The 17,618-nt window shown below is 47.2% G+C and overlaps 2 protein-coding genes and 1 non-coding gene across 4 annotated transcripts in view; 1 reads left to right on the top strand and 2 right to left on the bottom strand.

Moving 5' to 3' along the window:
- LOC119117206 (synapsin-3-like) overlaps nt 1-17,618 on the bottom strand; it is a 28,962-nt gene that overhangs the window by 8,230 nt on the left and 3,114 nt on the right. For both annotated transcript variants that reach the window (XM_037243374.1, XM_037243373.1), the window contains 5 exons: nt 16,138-16,610; nt 13,638-13,695; nt 11,231-11,322; nt 7,926-8,082; nt 7,769-7,858 (listed from right to left, as the gene is read on the bottom strand). In XM_037243374.1, coding sequence (XP_037099269.1) covers nt 7,769-7,858; nt 7,926-8,082; nt 11,231-11,322; nt 13,638-13,695; nt 16,138-16,550 — 810 coding nt within the window. In that variant the 5' untranslated portion in view covers nt 16,551-16,610. The remainder of the gene's footprint in view (nt 1-7,768; nt 7,859-7,925; nt 8,083-11,230; nt 11,323-13,637; nt 13,696-16,137; nt 16,611-17,618) is intronic.
- Nucleotides 822-7,711, top strand: LOC119117272 (metalloproteinase inhibitor 3-like). The gene is made up of 5 exons (XM_037243474.1): nt 822-1,130; nt 3,889-3,971; nt 4,766-4,877; nt 5,702-5,823; nt 6,515-7,711. Exons 1-5 carry the CDS (start codon nt 1,004-1,006, stop codon nt 6,710-6,712), a joined length of 642 nt encoding a protein of 213 aa, XP_037099369.1. The 5' UTR covers nt 822-1,003; the 3' UTR covers nt 6,713-7,711.
- Nucleotides 12,486-12,557, bottom strand: trnaq-cug. Its single transcript has one exon. It is a non-coding gene; the product is annotated as a tRNA-Gln (tRNA).

Below are 17,618 nucleotides of genomic sequence, written 5' to 3'. Positions count from 1 at the left end.
CCTTTAGAGCAAATACTTGTACATATGAGATGCTTAATGTGTGAGGCATGAACGTAAAAAAAAATCAACAGCGCCAGTTTCAGTACACTTTGAGTTAATCTTTATAAAAGAGAGTCACTCGGTGACCAAACGTATCATTTACATAATTCCGCTGGCAAAACGCCAAGGCAATACCGCTCAGCGATATGAAGAGAAAGCCAGAGGCTCCGACGTGAGACAATGCTTAATGAAGGCACACGAACTAACGGTCATACTTCCTTAACTTGATTATTCCCGGCCGGGTTATATAACGGCGAGTATCGTCATTCCTTAACATAGCTCGCCTTCAGTCTGTGCAGATAAGCCTCTGCAGCGATAACACGGTTGCGCTCAGGTTCACCGAGACGGTCGGAGGCGGAAGAAGACCACTTTAATTGGCTAATTTAACCCCGGCCGCTGCGCTCGTGGGCTTTGGAGAATCGACTCGGATTAAAAGAGACAGTGGGTGCTGCCTTCAAGGTTGCGGGCAGGCTGAGGCAGCAGTAGATCTTATTTTGGAATATATCATTTATTCAGATTAAGGTGGAAATTAGAGATTGGAAAAGATAAAGAAAAGCTATTTGATATCGGTATTAATTATTGGTAAAAAAAAAAAAAAAAAGAGAAGGCTGCATCCTATTTTTCAACAGGGTTTTATCCATGAGTCGGTCTTTCCCTCCCACAAAAAAACAAAAACAGTTCCAGTGCGCCACCGGTCTGTTCTGGAATCACCGGGGCCCCGCCCCCGGGCTGCAGAGGTGGAGAGGGGGCGTGACGGCGTAACTGCGCGGCGTGCTTATATCTTACGCCAGAGCCGCTCTCAAGCATCAGAGTGGAGAGACGCTCCAAAGAGAAGCTCCAGAGAGAGAGAGAGAGGGAGAGACGCCGCACCGACGACACTCGGACATAAAGCGCGCGGATCCACGCGGAGAACACACGCCGAGCCACTCGCAGCACCGTGCAAAGGGGGAAAAACTCGAGAGCAATGCAGCCGCCGTACGGACACCTGCTCAGCCTGCTGTTAGTCAGCAGTCTGCAGCTTCACCAGCTCGCCGAGGGCTGCTCGTGCGCCCTGACGCACCCCCAAGACGCCTACTGCAACTCCGACATAGGTGAGGAATCGCGGACGGACGGGCTCATTGCAACTTGTCAGCGTTAGACTCATTAAAATACTCGTACGTATCTATGGCTTGTAATACAACACAGACTATTTGCGGTGAGTATGAAACGGATGGCTAAAAACAGCTCGGCTCCAAAGTGACTTAAGGAGACTTTCCGATATAAGTGCCAAGCAGCATCCGAGTGGTTTTAACTTCACATCTTACATCTAGATCTTAACTACACTGCAACTTAAGCATGCAGCTCGTGATTTATCAAATCAAAGTCATCAGCATGCAAGGTCCGTTATGTCTCCCAGGGAATTTACAATTGACCAGTCAAACATTCCGTGTTCTGCTCATTAGCGTTGGCTAACATTATTTAGTGTAACATGATTTGTCAGTTCTTGGAATATTCTACAAGTACATGAAAGTGTCCTGGTGATGTTGCAGTGAATAGCGATCACCACTAGAGGTCGCTAAAGGTTCTGTGCATTGATTTTACGTTCATAATATTCATTCATATAGATTGGCAGCGTCTGACCTGTTTTCATTGTCGTTAAGGAGCACTTCCGACTGTAGAATTATTTTGTTTTTCATCAAATAAATGACAAATGCAAAATGAGAGCACTGGCGAGGAATTGTTTACAATATCCCCGTCTGCCAAAATCACATGACCTCGCGAGCTGGATTTGAGAGATTGCACGAAAATGGGAAAACCGCATGAGAACGGCGCCGCGAGCGCAGGGGCGCTCTCGCAAAGGCGTGTTGGCTGTGTGGCGTTTTATCCTCGCATCACCTGACGCTCGCTCACGACCGGCAGAAGAGAATTCGCGTGGCATTTAAACGCCTCGTGCTGTCAATGCTGGAGTGGAAAAAAAAAAAAAACGTTTCTGCATCTGTCTTTCCCAGAAATGTTCAGATCTCTCAGAGTACAGGGACCAGCAGAGTCAGAATCTGGAAGGGACTTCAATGGAGCGCGTGATCAATGACGAGCCACACAAATCTGTTTACCAATTCGCTAGCTTAGCTCGAGATGATCTGCGATGTTGGATTTAAAAGGATTCACACTCCTGGCGGCAGCTTATCCGATTTGCGTGCGGCGTCACGGCCAAATGCCGCTTCGCCGACTCATATTTGGAGGGGTTTCATTGAAGGAAATTTCAATTAGGGTTGCAAATTGGGTCGTCGCACTTGTCTGTCATGCTTAGTTATCGTTTCCCCAGCATGCACCTGGCGGTGAACTTTGACCCCGAGGTGACGGGAGCAAACCTATGCGTGCGTCTCGAAGCGGGTCACTTGCAGGGGATTATGCTCGGTCTGGATTGACGCTCAAGCACCGAGAATAACGGCTCCTTTAAAACTTTTGGGGCTTAGCGACCACGTTTTTCTGGTACTACCAAAATCTGTGACTTGTGAAAAAAAATCGATTGAATTTCCCAAAAAAAGCCGAGGCTTTGCGGCAGTGACTCCGGCGATGAGGAGGAGAGTTACGCAAGCTTGGATTAGCTTTTTCCCCCTAACGTAACTTCAAATACAATGCCGTGTCAAAGGCTGGAGATTCCATACGCGGCTGAGATGTTTGCACCCTCGGCCAAAGCGGATCAAATGTCCCGCTCGTCACCTCCCCCGGTTGGGAGGATCACGAGGCCGCTCGGAGGGGGTTTCATCATTTCAAAGGGCGCACGAACAAATTTCTCCTCCGTTTGACACAAACCTCCACAGCAGGGATTCATTTCCAGTGTTTATTTTCGAGCGCGCTAGTGTGTCATCCTGAGAATTCCTCTTCCGCCCACTCGCCTCCCCAAACTTGGAGCGCTTTCCTGCATGCTAAAAAAAAAAATCGCCTCGCTTTATTTTCTCACTCGGCAGTCGCACGTAGAACCCACAACCGCCTTTGTTTGCCACGTAGGCCGAAATGAAGCTTTAACTCGATTCGGCCAAATCTATTCAGCCGGCCGAGCGCGGTAAACAAACGAGATAAACAAATCAAGTCGAAGCCTCCCACTGACCAAAATTGATGCCGCATCCTCCGCATGAGATTCATGAGCGTTTCATAAATGCTGGTAGAGTGACATTTTGACAAAAATATCGCCGCTGAAGGGTGAAGAGGTCAAGAGGTCAGAGAAGTCGTCCGTCCCCGCAGCAGCTGAGGCCCTTTGCGCATTCCTCGGGATGACGGCACCAGCGCCGGCCAATTAGCGGCCGCCGTCCGACAAAAGGCCTCCTGTCCGGACGTACTCGAGTCGAATCAGATGACGAGCGGCCCCTTCAAACAACGACTAACGTATTTCTCCCGAAAACCTTTTTATTCCTATCCTGCCTTCTTTCAAAAAAAAAGAGAATGAAAAGGCTCGTCGCCTTCTCGCCTCGCTTTCTGGGGAATGTGAACCCCTAAAGAATGTCAGAAGGAAATTCCACGAGGAGAAGATAACAAGCACGCTCAGTGTTAGTTGTGTCTGCGGCTGGCGGGCCCCGTTGGCAGCAGGTGAACTTCACAGAGGGCTGATCTCTTATGCAGGACCCGCTGAGGCTCAATTTACCAAGCCACAATAAGCCCCCTTGCTTCCACGCGAGGAAAAGCAAACAAATCGCCGTCGGGAAAGGAATATTTACATGAGGGTCCTGAACGCCGATAAGATCTTTTAGATCTCGATATAGACGCTTGAATGTCTTAGCGGGACGTGAACTTTTATTTACGGCTGACTTAGTCTTACCGTATAAAAAGTATAAAAATGTTGTTGCTGACTCGGCGGTTCGTCTCTCTCCGCAGTCATTCGTGCTAAAGTGGTGGGCAAGAAGCTACTGAGGGACGGACCTTTCGGAACCATGCGCTACGCCGTCAAGCAAATGAAGGTGAGACGAGCAAATGGGCGAAAACACTCGTTTTAACATTTCCGCCGGCCATGACGGTCACACACACACACACTGTCGTCATCTGACGGATTGATAACGCTGTTGTTGTGGAAAAGCGCCTCACTTCCTATATTCTTACATAACGCTGCATATTTCTCAGAGATGCTGACATCAGCCCACTGCTTCCACGGGAGCCAGGCTACGGGATTAAACGGGCTTTGCAGGCATTACATCTCTCCTCGTGTAAACATTCCAACGGGCCGAACACGGACAAATACGTGAAATGACATATTGACCTCTTCGTTTATTGATTTGGGGTCTGCTGATTTTGTACGTTTTCCACGCGGGCTGATTAAGCGTCAAATTCCTTCCAAGTGCAAACAAATACGGTGAGAAAAAGGCCATTGGCAAACTTTAAGTAACAGTTTGTTCTGGGAGGCCAAAGTCTAAACATGGATTTCCTGTTGTTCCCAGACAAATAAATTGCAGCGGAAGAAAAAAAGCCAACAGTTCTCAGGGCAAACACTGACTCGGCATACCTGAGCTAAATGGAGGGAGCCCGAGTCCGGAATATCGGGGACGGCTTGCCAACGCAGCATCAAACTCAAAGCACGTTACGCGACATAATCGTGTTATCTATGATTTGCCCGCAAGGCATTCCCGCCTCAAGGAATGTCATCTGATAAAGCCGACATGCTTAATTTCGGATTATTTTTTTGTGGGGGCCGCGGTACCGGCACGACGCGAGATTTATTTATTTTTTTAACTCAGTCTTTGCTTCTCACGTCTTGCAGATGTACAAAGGATTTGAAAAGATCCAACACGTGCAGCATATTTACACGGACGCCTCGGAGAGCCTGTGCGGCGTCAAGTTTGACATCAACAAGTATCAGTACCTCATCACAGGTGAGTGAAGCTTGTACGCACGGGATAAGCGGAGCTACGTTACACGCACAAAAAAAAATGTTGAGAAACATTGAAATGAAATCACCGGGTTTAGACTAAGCTCCTTAGTTAGCACCGCGGCTTAATCCTCCAGACATATTGCGCAATTTCACGCTGGAAACTGTGGGAACCGTTTGGGAAACGTGACTGTGCAACTTGGGTTCTGGAAAATCTCTCTGGGCTCCGATTTCAAAGTCGACTGTTTTGTCTCGAACAACTTGTAATTGCCAAAGGAGCAGGAAGCGACGGGTTTCCAGCGAGGCCATTTTATGACTTGCCATTTCCAACAGAAGTGCCGTTTACTTTGGACCCCGCGGTGCTTGGCGCATGCGAGCCGCGCTAAGCTCTGACCTGTAAATACCGTAACTACATCCCGCCGTGCTGGCGGCCATCTTTTTCCGGCCCGGGTGCGAGTGACATCACCGTAGTTCTCGGGGGGGGGCGTCTAAATCTAGTCACGCGTATGCTCGGAGGCGATTCAAACGCGCCGACACGTGGGAAGGGTGACTTCGCGGGCGGCTGTCAAATTCCGGCGTGGCGAAAACACGACGTACGGTGACATAACCCGATGTCCGCGAGTGCTTGCGGGCCGCCGTAGGGCACCTGTCTCAGGAGTCGGTAAGCCGCAAACAGACGGCAGAGCCAAAAATAACCGCCCGGTGACCTTTGGGTATTCAGAAATAGGGGTGCCGGTTTAATTGGGCTTACGCTCCGAGATTGTCTTACGACTGTGAAACTCGGGGTCCTCGTGATACATGTTTGCAATTAAACGCCGCGTTCGGCAGGGCGGGTGTACGACGGCAAGGTGTACACGGGATTGTGCAACTTCAACGAGCGGTGGGAGCGCCTCTCCTTGGCTCAGAAGAAAGGCATCAACCATCGCTACCAGCTGGGCTGCAACTGCAGGGTGAGTAGAAAGCAGGTCGCCGCATCTTGAATGGTCATTAGACGGCGTCCAGCGCGAACGTGTCACTCAACGAGCGAGACGGCCCGGTTTCCCGTTTTAATGTAGCGCGCACACGTAAGACGTAAAACCAACGACCCGGCGCGTATTGACTTCCATCTGCTAACATCATCGGCTACTTACAAAGACCTCCTTGTTGCCGGCCGGCAAATTTAAGGAAGTCATCGAGAAAAAAAAACATCCTTCAAACCGTGACTTGAGCTCAAACCCCCACAAAAGTTATTTTCTCTTCCACTTATGAAAATGACTCCAAAGCAGGAAGTTGTGAACCGCAGAGGACAATCTCTCCAACCTTTAAATTGGCAAGTTCAAATTGGACTTAATTTGTCTCATTCAGATCCAAAGAAGCAGCTGGCGACTGTGACTTTTTTTGTTGTTGTTGTCAATAAACGGCGTTTCCCTTCATTACCTCCTTGAGAGGTGACGCCGCGTGAATCTTCCGTTTTTGTTTTCAAAGCTTTTTGTGCAAACACCTGGAGGCGAGAGCGTTTAACTAAATCCTTCGGGAGCCGAGCAAAAAAAAAAAATCTGTGCCTTAGGCGGACGGCGAAAGCTCATTTCTCTCAATGAGGCTCATTTCCGTCGAGCCGAAAAGAACTTTGAAATCATCTGACTGATCTTTCTGTCCGCGTAGATCAAGCCGTGTCACTACCTGCCCTGCTTCGTGACCTCCAAGACCGAGTGCTTATGGACGGACATGTTGTCCCACTTTGGCTATCCGGGCTACCAGTCCCGACACTACGCCTGCATCCAGCAGAAGGAGGGCTACTGCAGCTGGTATCGGGGCATGAACGCCCGCGAGAAAACGGTCGTCAACACAACTGACCCCTGAATCCCCCCCCCGAGCTTCAACAAGTCCCGCACTAAGGACAAAAAAACAGACGGCCAATCCATTACAGTGCCAATGTCTGATCTCGAAACAAATTAGAAGGCAGAAATTTATGTCGGGCCACGGATGAAATCAGAAAATGCTCAAATTTAAAAAAGAAAAAAAATGCCTGTTACAGTGCGGACGAACGGAAAAGCTACGCGTTGCCCAGAGACGGTGAGATTTTATTTTTTATTGTACATAAGCTACAGAAATGAATTATCAACTAAACTGAAACCTTTTCAAAACATGTATTTATCTGGATCAGATGGTAGATTTGCTGTGGATGTATATACTATATATATATATATATTATATTATATTAAACAAAACAAAAACAACCAAGTGTCCTAAATGAAGGACCAGCTTTTTCAAGTTGAATATCGTGTTGTTGTTTTTTCGCAAGCGTGATCATAATTTACAAACCAATCAACAATATGCGGAGGTTTCCGAGTTTTTTCACATCGATTTTCAGAACTATTTCATACCAACACATCCAGTATGTAAACGTAACAATATGGGTCACTGAGTTCTTTCTTCCTTGACTGCTTTTTCTTATTTTTCTTTCCAGAACAGTATCTTCAGTTCATTCCATGAAATCGATAGACACGCGATTGCTTCGGGATTGAAAAAAAATTGCTTTGGCCTGGTTGCCAAAGATTTGCTCATTTTACTAGAAATATAAAACCGAGGCTTTTTCCATCATTGCGCAACGCCCGATTATCCCAACTAATTCAATTCAACGCCGATTAATCGGTGATGGTGTTTTTTCTTCGACTGAGGTGTTTGTTTTGTCCCGTTCTGTGGTTCACTTTTGTGTAAATATACTGTCTCAAGTTTGATCCTTATAAAAAAAGAAAAAAAAAATGCAATCAAGGAAATTGTGTACAGTCAATGTGTAAAACGCTGTTTCCTGAAGTATGGCTATTTTATATTTTTATAATAAAGATTGAATGAATATGAGTTTGTCTGCATTTTTTTCCCCCTCCCTCATAAAAATAATAATTAGAGTTCACTTACCATTTGCATGTGGTTGGCATAGAAAGTTTGTTCGTTCAGGGGGAATTTCTCAGCACCGAGGGTGTGGTAGATCTTGATCATCTGAGAGAACTGCCAGACAAAAATCATGTGAGTGGCAAGACTATATTTTTTTCCACCGCAGTATTGTGAGACTTACCACCCAAGGCTTGCTGCAAAAATTGTAGATGGAGAAGATGGAGTTGATACTGGGCACGCCGCCAAAATGCAAGCCGATGACCAGATTCCTGAAGTCCTCCCCTGGGACCATGCTGTAGGCATGCTGGCGAATCAAGACAAAGTCCGGTTTGAAGGACCTGAAAGCAGATCGGGAATGCTTCAAATTGACGTTCCCGCCGCGGTGGCGAGGAGCTCTGTCAGCACATTGCATCTGGACGCTCGGGAGCTCCATTATTTACCAGCTGTGCCCCGGAGAGCACCTAATCTTTTTGGACTATCTATCCAATTAACACAGCCTAATCCTTTCTTTACTGGGCCTAGAGCCAAGGAACCCATCGAGTACCTGCGTTAACACACAACTCATTTCAAATCGCTTTGGTCTCCAGTTGAGGGGATACAGAAAACTAAATATAAAAAATTTAAAAAAAACACTGGTTGCTTCGAAGAAGCTTTACGCGCTAAAATGTCACAAGCTTACGACGTGCTCTTTTGAGACTTTAAGTGTTATGTCGTCGGCGACAGAGTGACTACAGCTGTTCTTGCCCCACTGCCGCCGCTGCTCCTGCGGCACTCAGCCGCGGTGGCTGCAAACCTGCTATTTATACCGGATGAAACCGGTCCGGCGGGGCTCGCTCGGGAACCAAAACAGGTTCAAGTGCCGCATGGTGGAAGTGCCAGCGACCGCCGCGCTCTCTAAAGTGTCCCAGATACAGCTTTGAAAACATTCTGTCCAATTTACGACAGAATATGTGGCAATTATTTATGCGGTGATTGGTCAAATTGTTGCAAAAACATCTCTGCGAGTGTAAACAACAAACCGTCGGACGACTCCCGTGACTCATTCTGGCCGCAGAAAATGATCACGTCCCAAAAAAACGGGCCAGTTCCTCCGTGTGAAGTGGCCGGACTCAAGCATCATTTTGTGCTCCACCGCTCCAGGCCCGGTGGCACCGGTGCCATCTGGCAGAGGCTCAAATTCAATCTGGTTGCCTGGTCAGGCAGACACGATACCGACTTGTGTTGACGGAGGCGGGAAATGAATTTGGTGAGAGAATTAGCCATTTTGGTTTTATGACAAAAGTTTCATTACAGCCCTGAAAAAGCAAGCAACCACCTGGCACCCTAAAGCCTTGTCTGTGAAAAGGATTTATTTGCCCTGTAACAAGATGAAGCTCTCTGTAGTATTAGGTGTTGAGGCAGCTCTGGGCAGCCCACTTCCTCGGCTGATTAAAAGGGCCCTTAAAGAGGGTCAGCGGAAAGGCTTTATAGCTTGTCTTGTGCTATGTATGTCTCGGAATTAGCTCTGTGTGGTCCAAAGTGGTAAATCGTCACCTGAGGTAACCAAAGACCGGGAGGCTAATCTGGTACAGAAAACGACAAGAAACGGACAAGGATCTGCTCATGTAATCCGTCTGACTCTTTTCATTTGTGCTCTGGAAAGGGGAAAAAAAAAAACCCGGAAATGAACTTTTAGTGCCACTGAGGTCGGGAGAAATCTTTCACACTGTAAAGAGAGCATTTGATCTCCAGGTGTGGCCGAGCAAATAAATCAACGTCGTGACGCTTCATAAAAGTTTTTCTGCTCAATGACTTCTCGATGACTTTTCAAAGTGCCGTAAAACACGAGCTGAATAGGAACCGATCGATTCGGTTTCATTACGCCGTGCGCTAAGTACAAGTATCCGCAGCCTCATCGATGCACTTCTTTACCCGGACGGTCTTAATTAGGCACTTTGAGAGCAATAAAAGTTGTCTTTTATTGAATTCTCATGTACGCTGTGATAAAGGTTCCACGTTACAAAGCAGAAACACTCCCGACTAGCATTTATTTTTACGTGGAGCAAACAGATACGGCGAATGTAATTGCAGTAAAACGAGCTCAATAAACGCCAATGACCAATTCATCAACAAGTTTTATTCTTAAGTGACGAGAGGACGGCGCGCGTTTCCAAGCAATTCCCGCTTTGTGGCTACATTTTGGCCGGAGCTTTTGGCAGCTTCGTGCCCTCGGAGGTTCCAAAGGGCTGACTAAAGACAGAGAAGGACGCGTCGTAACGACTCTCCCTTGTGGTGTGGCGTTTAGCTGCTGCGCCGCACGCCACGTTGCGCCGCCCGCGCTGGCATTTAAAGCGCTTCCCAGCAGAACAACCGTGACGGAAAAACATGGAAACAATCTCGCTGGCTGCACACAGACGCGTGCGGCACGGCACGCTTGACATTCTTTTGGCGCTCTGTATTGTTTTGATAGTATGGAAGCGTGAGCTAACGCTAGCTAGCATGTTTTTACTAGAAACACTACAAACGGTAATGAATATATTTAGGGTTCAAAATGTTGTCAATTTATCAATACAGCTATCATGTCCAGCGAGAAATATGCGAGTCAGAAAGATATTTTGTTTTGTTTGTCGGAAAATCGGTGCTCTGACTTTGCTCTATCTGTTGACAGCATTCCTCGCTCTTTGCTATCAAAAGACGACTTTGACAATAGCAACCATCAAGGCCGTTCGGGCTTTGCTTTGCATTCGGGGGAATTTTTCCATCTTGCTTTTGGTCTGGAAAGTTTCATTTGGAGGACGTTTGTTTGCCGTCAACCTGCCAGGCCACTGGGCGCGATTGGTAGACAAGGGCAGAGTCATAAAAGCGCAACTGTTTGACAATGAGGGCCATTGCTGGCGAATGAGGCGGCAGCCGCGCCATCTGCATCCAATTTGGCTTCTCTATCATTACAGCGATAACGTTCGAAACGACGCGACAGGCGCGCGCTCAAAAACCTCAATGTCAATTTTGATGAGGGCGGAAAGGCACTCGCGATTATTCTCCCTTTATTCTACGCACGTTCAATCGCTTCCTCGACTTGGGGTGAAGTTGAGGCCAAAGCCCGACACAGCCAAACATTCTCAAGGAAGGCTTGTTGTGAAAAGAGATGACAAGCACGCGGCCGACTCATTAAATCAAAATAGAAAGTCGAGATGCATTAAGAGATGACTCTCCGGCGACTCACGATAATGATAAACAACAAAATGAATTGCGCAGATTGTTTGGGCCGCCGATGGAAAAGCCATAAAGTGTCACATGAGGGGAGGACGGATGAAGTCATCTTTGCCACCCTGGATCAGCTGATCGGCGCTCTCTTTCAACATGACAGTCTATTTAAATACGCGGTTTCGCGTGTCGGAACGCCGCTGCTACTGTCGGAGCTGCGAGCCAGCCGAACGTCATTTGCAGCGAGATTATTGTGACAGCCTAACAGTGAAAGGGAGGTGGGGGGGATTGAGTTTTCCTTACCTGACCATTTTGGTGCCCGCCTTGTTGACCTGCATGTCCACCATACATCCTGAAGTGACGTAGGAGGCCAGGTTGATCTCTGAGAACTCCGCCTGGGAAAGAAAAACAAAGATTTTTTTGTTTTGTTAACCCGATAACACATTTGCTTCATTTGGCTTTTGCGCAGAAAAAGGTGCGATAAGCCGTTGAATTATCACAAGGTTATGAGACGAAGCACTATAATCGGACATTTGAATTAATCAAACCAGACAGAGTTTGTGCTTGACTTCATTTAGCATATTATTCGGGGGGGGGGGGAGCATGTGACGAGAGGCAAATGAGGTTATTCTCCGTCGGCGAGCTCCCGGACTCCAGAGAAAAACGTTCGACTGGCTTCATTATGAGAACAAGACTTCAAACAAGACAATCACGGCGACATCATCGGAGACCACACGGCACCAAACATTTGAAATTTTAAATGTGCTGTGTTTGAATGGAGATGAGCAGCTAAATATTTGATGCCACATTTAATACACATTGGCCGGATTACCAGAATTTAATCGATTTTATTTTCTATTAACTACAAATAATGTTCATCTATTTATGTCAGTGACGTATAATGACAGGCAAGACAAGTCAACGCTCTTCCACTAAATGGCAGATGTTTCCATTCATACAACTATGGGCAATATTTTGCAATCAGCCAGCTTTGCCGGGCTTTCATTAACAACAGCGATGACAAAAAAAAAAAAGCAAATATCCTCAGTGCTCTTTCGTGACGGCATGAGGATGTGAGTCATCGCCGAAAGAAATGTGCCAATGACATTAAAGTGAAAGAGAAATAACACCCACTCCCCTTTTATTTGCTCGCCGAGGAAGAGCAAGGTGGGACAACTAGGTGTCGGGTCGCATTCAATTTGCTTCAAGGACGTGATGCACTCCCTCCCGCTTCAGAAAAGGAACATACGTGTGTGTGTGCGTGATCTGCGTATTTACATGGCGCCATCAAAGAGTGGGCAAAACATTGGCAAGGCCAGAAAGCTAGGATGGGAGGCTTTTCACAGCGCCATGGCAACGCATTCAAACACCCGTTGGCCCTGGGAAAGGAAAACAGGAAGTGATACGCAAGACAACAGCCTCCAGGGTTAATTCTTCTCCACTGTTGACCTGCATTGCGGACTGAATGAAGTTTTACGGCCTAATTGTCAAGAGGAAACGACTCGTTCCTATCACAACAACTTTTGAGCAAATTGAAACACTTTCAATATAGAAATCAAGGTTCCACCGAGATTTGAACTCGGATCGCTGGATTCAGAGTCCAGAGTGCTAACCATTACACCATGGAACCGTGCATACAATTCCTTGCATGACGGAACATAAAGTGAGCTATGACAACTATGCTAAGCTCGTCGCTACCAGTTGTTCACTCTTGTTGCCAAAGGGGGCGCTAGAGTTTGACATAGCCAAATGGAAGGCTGTTAAGGTCACAAAGGTCATGTTTTTAAGGTGTAACCTTTGTTTTTTTTCTCTTGTTTTTGTTGCCACTTGATATCTTAACCTTAATTAGAATATATTTCATTTTATGTATATTATATTTCATTTTCAAACATCAGCTCATGCCGCCGTTTCAACACTTGTCAATTTCAAATTCCTACTTTCTACATACAGAACACATACAAGCATATTTTAAGGAAAATATGAGTAAAAAACAAAACAAAACACCTCACAGCCCTTAAAGGTACAAATACAATCTGTCATTTCACACATGCAGAGAAGACCTGACCACAACAGGAGAGAGTTGAGCAAAAAGCCTGTAAAAGTCCAACTCTATGTGGTCCCTTTTTACTTTTGCCCATAAAAGCTCAACACTCTGTTTCAAAGAGCGCCGCAGTCTCAACAATGGCTTGCAGATGTAACCAAACGCTCATTGGAGGTAAATTAGATGCTAGCTACCCTCTGTAAATATGCTGCGTCTAGACGCATTTTGTGTGCGCAGGTACGAGTGATACCGGCTTCCTGTCGGAAGCAAGGCTGACTTTGGCAGATAAAACCAAAACTGATTAAATATACAGTAATGACATAACTAAAGCCAGTGGAAAAAGAATGAAATGATTTCTGTCTCGCTTTCTCTTTTAATTCAATGTACAACTCGCTGTTTGTGTTCATGCTAATTGCGTCGATGCTAATTGTCGTCTATGGAATCTCCCATTATATATTAGCATCAGCTTGCAAACTCATCTTGTCTCAAATACACTCTATTTTATGTTTCGTTTCAGACTAAACTTGAGCTGAGAGTGGCGATAAACATCTTGAAATCTATTTACAAATTGGAGCAGACGAGCTGCCGCTTGTGAAGTGAGTCAACGCCGCAATAAAAGGCCACGTCGTCAATCGCACAAGAGAACACGCGTCCTGTTTTTTGACGTACCTGTTCCACGCGGATCTCATATTCGCCATTCAGCTTCTTCCCTCGAAAGTATTTGGCCCTGTAAAGAAACGTTCAGATTAGCAAAACGACGCTTGCTTTATGTCGGCACGAAAACGCAATTGCATAGAGGTCATAACAAACCTGAAGTAGCTTTTTGTTTATTTGACGGGCGAAGATGTTTAAACAGACCTTTCCAAATACCTTGCTCGCTAATATTTTCCACGAGTACAGAACAGGACAGGACAAAGCTTCCAGTTTTTTCAACGCATGCGGAACCGAGTTGGGAATTTCCAACGTGCATTTCTCAGCACATTTCGAATCATCTCGCATTGATAGCCATGTTGTGTCCCAGTCCTCAGTGTTGAACTTTGACCCCGCGCAGCCGTGGGACTGCCAACAATCTGTCAAAAGGGTTTCAGGCTACATGGCGGAGGCCTTCGGTCACTAGGACGAGCTGTTTGGGATTTGCCTCTCGACCCGTTTGCGCTAAAGCACCGTTTCCCTTTACAACATTCTCCCTAATCCAAACACGTGTCCTTTAAGGTACATTCATTATCCTTCATTACGGTCGCCGAGGGGGGATCTCCTCCATAAGATCTCCCAGCTGTTGCGACTTAAATGTTTGGGGTCTCGTTTGCTGTAATTTTGGAAGCTGTGAATCTTCCGACAGAGCTGACCTACATACTACACTGGCGGTGCCCCCCGTCACCCCGCCGCGGAGACCCATTGGCTGCAAACGCTCGGAATGCGTTTCGAGACATTGCGAAATGTGTCGTCACTCGCGGCGACGCCGCTAATTTACGAGGCGCTGGGTTTTTGCTCGTGCTCGCGTGTAAACATTGGAGGCCCGGAATTTCCTTCTCTCTTGCCCACGCCCGTTATGTAAACTTCTCCGCCGTTTATTTGCACCAAGAGAAAACTTTTGCGTACGAGTCAAGTTGAATAAAACGCACAGTTGTGAATGACACCGAGCGGTGGAAAAACCGAGTCCAAAGTGTCGCTCGTATTATTCAAAGCGCAGTGCAAACAGATGGACGGCGATTTGGCAGGGCATTTTGCGTCCTGTCCCGGGAGAGACGGATGGCAAGTGCAGAAGATGTCGTGTGGGGGGGCAGGTGGTGGCGGCGATGCTTTTTGAGACTTTTTACTTGGGCGCTGTGTACTGCTTTTGTGCGCCAGTCATTGCTGGAGGCCAAGCCTTTCAGGATGGAGCCGAGTTTCCCCAGAGATGCCTGCCTCTCGGCTGGAATGCCCAGGAGGGAAATTCAGTGCTGAGGCAGAGAGCGATGGCTCTACCACATGCCTTCCAAGTCAACATACACTTCAAATCTCCAAAGCAGGTTTTACAATGTGTGTAGAAGCCAACATCACCACACGGATGCGTTGCCAAAGCAGCAGGCAAATATTTGCCCTTTCTTTTTTTAACAACTTTCCTCTGAGGATGGCATGAACTTTAGCAATCACCTGAGACTTGCCTACAAGACATTTATCGCTTTTTTTTGGAAACAGAACCTACTTCAGAGTACTGTAATGTACAAAGTACTAGTATTAGTATTTCCAGTAAAGTTGCTGCACTACACTGCCATCTGCTGGCCAAAGATTTTCACTACAACGCACACCGCAATCGTTTTTAGATGAACAACAGCGCGACCAAGTGGTCATTTACAGAAATCACCTCAGCTCCCATCCGTCCATTGTCACTCACATTCACACCAACGGACAATTCGGTCTTCAATGGACCAAAACCGAATCGTTTCAGAAATGGGGAGATGTGAAGAAGACCGCGTAGCCCCCCCCGGGGATATCAAACCAGCTGTGAGAAAAGACGATGGGCGAAATCGGCGAGTGATCCCGCAAGACTCATCATATGGTGGGCCGGATTAATTTTGTGATCGCTTTCAAACCTGCGCTTCATCCCCGCAGAGCCTTTAGCGCCGCTGCGTAATGATCCCTGCCGATGATTAATTCAGAAGGGGCTGGAAATAGCCGCGAACACATCAGCAGAGGTTGAGGCGCCCCGTCGACGGCAGGCTACAAAATAACAAGTCACGAAGCAACAAGAGCGTTTTATCGATCGGCTCAGACTTGCGTGATGAACCAACTGCCGTGTAGCTTTCTCTTTTTTTACGAAAGCCTATTCGTTATACTTCTGTCCGATTTGGACTCGTTGCTATGGTTTTCTGGCAAAACAAAATTGGCTGTCAACACCAAAGTGTCACCTCCCGGTATTTCTTCGCTCGATATTAAACGGCGACACGACGATGCATTTAGAGACTAGCAAGTACGAGGAGGGGAATCACGATTAAGAGGAAAAGCCCCGCTTGGCCCATTTTTTCAGTCTTAGTGCACCAAATGGCGTAAGGACACCTCATCTAATCGTCAGGCTCCATTTAATAGCTTATTAAAAGTAAAAGGTGGCAGTGCGTGGGCCCCGCATAGCAACTACTGCTAATTATTATTTTTTTTATATATTTTGAGTTTCTGGTTGAATTCTACTCACCAGTCAGTGTGTGGATCATCGACAACCAGCAGGATCTTGGGTTTGCGGACGGCCGGCTTAGGAGGCTGACTGCTTCCTGTCGGGGCAACCTCAGTAGTCGCGGTAGCGGCGGCGGCCGCCGTCTTGGCGTGTGCGGCGGCCGCCACATTCTGCGCCATCTGGGCGCTCTTCACCACGCTGGAGAAGGAGCTGAGGAAGCTGACCGTGCCGGCGGCCGGGACGGGTGTCGAGCCCTGAGCCGGGGCCGGGCTCGGGGTTGGGATGCTCGGAGGCTGCCGGCGCTCCGTGGCTGGAGAGGCCGGGGAGGAGGTGGAGGATCCAGGCGGGGTGGGCCTCTGCAGATCCATCATGTAGCCATTGGGCAGGTTGGCCACGAAGCTGCTGTCTGACAGGCGTCGGCGAAGGTAGTTCATGGTGACTTGGGCTGGTGGGGCGGTCAGGCCAAACGAGGAGTTCTGGGTGAAAAAAAAATCCTGCAAAAATAAGATCAAATATTATTAATCATGCCCAATTAATTGGGTACACCTTCACAATCCAATTATAGCGCTCAACCTGTTTAATTTATTTATAACAAATACATGACAGGCAGAGCAATAATATGCTCTTCCACTAGATGGCAGAAGAGACATAATAAATCACCTGTTGCGATTTATGCAACATAAATTAGGTAGGTTCCATACATACTGAGCAGGGAAATTTTTTGTGGTGCGCCATATGTGGAATAAAAGTTCCAAATCACTAATTAGAAAGATTACATCACTGCAAGATGTGAAGTCGGGAGTGCAGATTCACAGATGCTTTTTCTTTTTTTTGTGTTTGTGGAGAAAACAGAAGCCCCCAGAGGGGAGGGAGCCTTGGTTATATAACATGTGGAAGCCCAACGTGGCGGCGAGAAGGCAGACAAGCCCCGAAAAGCTGATTAAGGGAAGCGCTTGTGTTCGCTTTACAGAGGCAGTCGATAACGAGACCACGTTACATTGGGCGAACGTGACATCTGGACAATGTATGGCCATCTGGGAGCATTTTTTTCTTTTGTAGCAACATACACAGTGTGCAAAAAAAAAGCAAGATCGGATTATCATTCTATTCGGGATTACAGCTTCCTTCCTTCCAACGCGAGCGGCATGCGGCGGTAATAACAGCCTTTGTTCACTAAAGACACGGAAGTGTCGAACCCCCGCTGGTGAAAAGTGCGGGTACGCCTGGTTCCGTTTTTAGGAATCTCAAAATTACAACGGATACGTCACGAGACCCGTTTTACATAATCGGAAGGAGCGAGCTGTGTGAGTTTTACAAAGTGTGACGCTGATTACCACGAGATAAGGTAACACGCTTAGAGGAATCAGCGTGGCTCCCAAGTGACAGCGGGAGCAGCCGAACTTGGCTTTTATTATTCATGACAGTCGGAGTTGAGGGTTCAGGAGTGTAAGCAGCGGGCGCGTGCGAGGTGGCGGCGGGAGAGCAAAAAGAAAAAGCCCAGA

This window comes from Syngnathus acus, chromosome 23 (assembly GCF_901709675.1).
Source record: "Syngnathus acus chromosome 23, fSynAcu1.2, whole genome shotgun sequence".
In the NCBI taxonomy this organism is placed as follows: Eukaryota; Metazoa; Chordata; class Actinopteri; order Syngnathiformes; family Syngnathidae; genus Syngnathus; species Syngnathus acus.
Note: the sequence above shows the minus strand (reverse complement) of the source record. Positions and strands in the feature narration are given on the sequence as shown.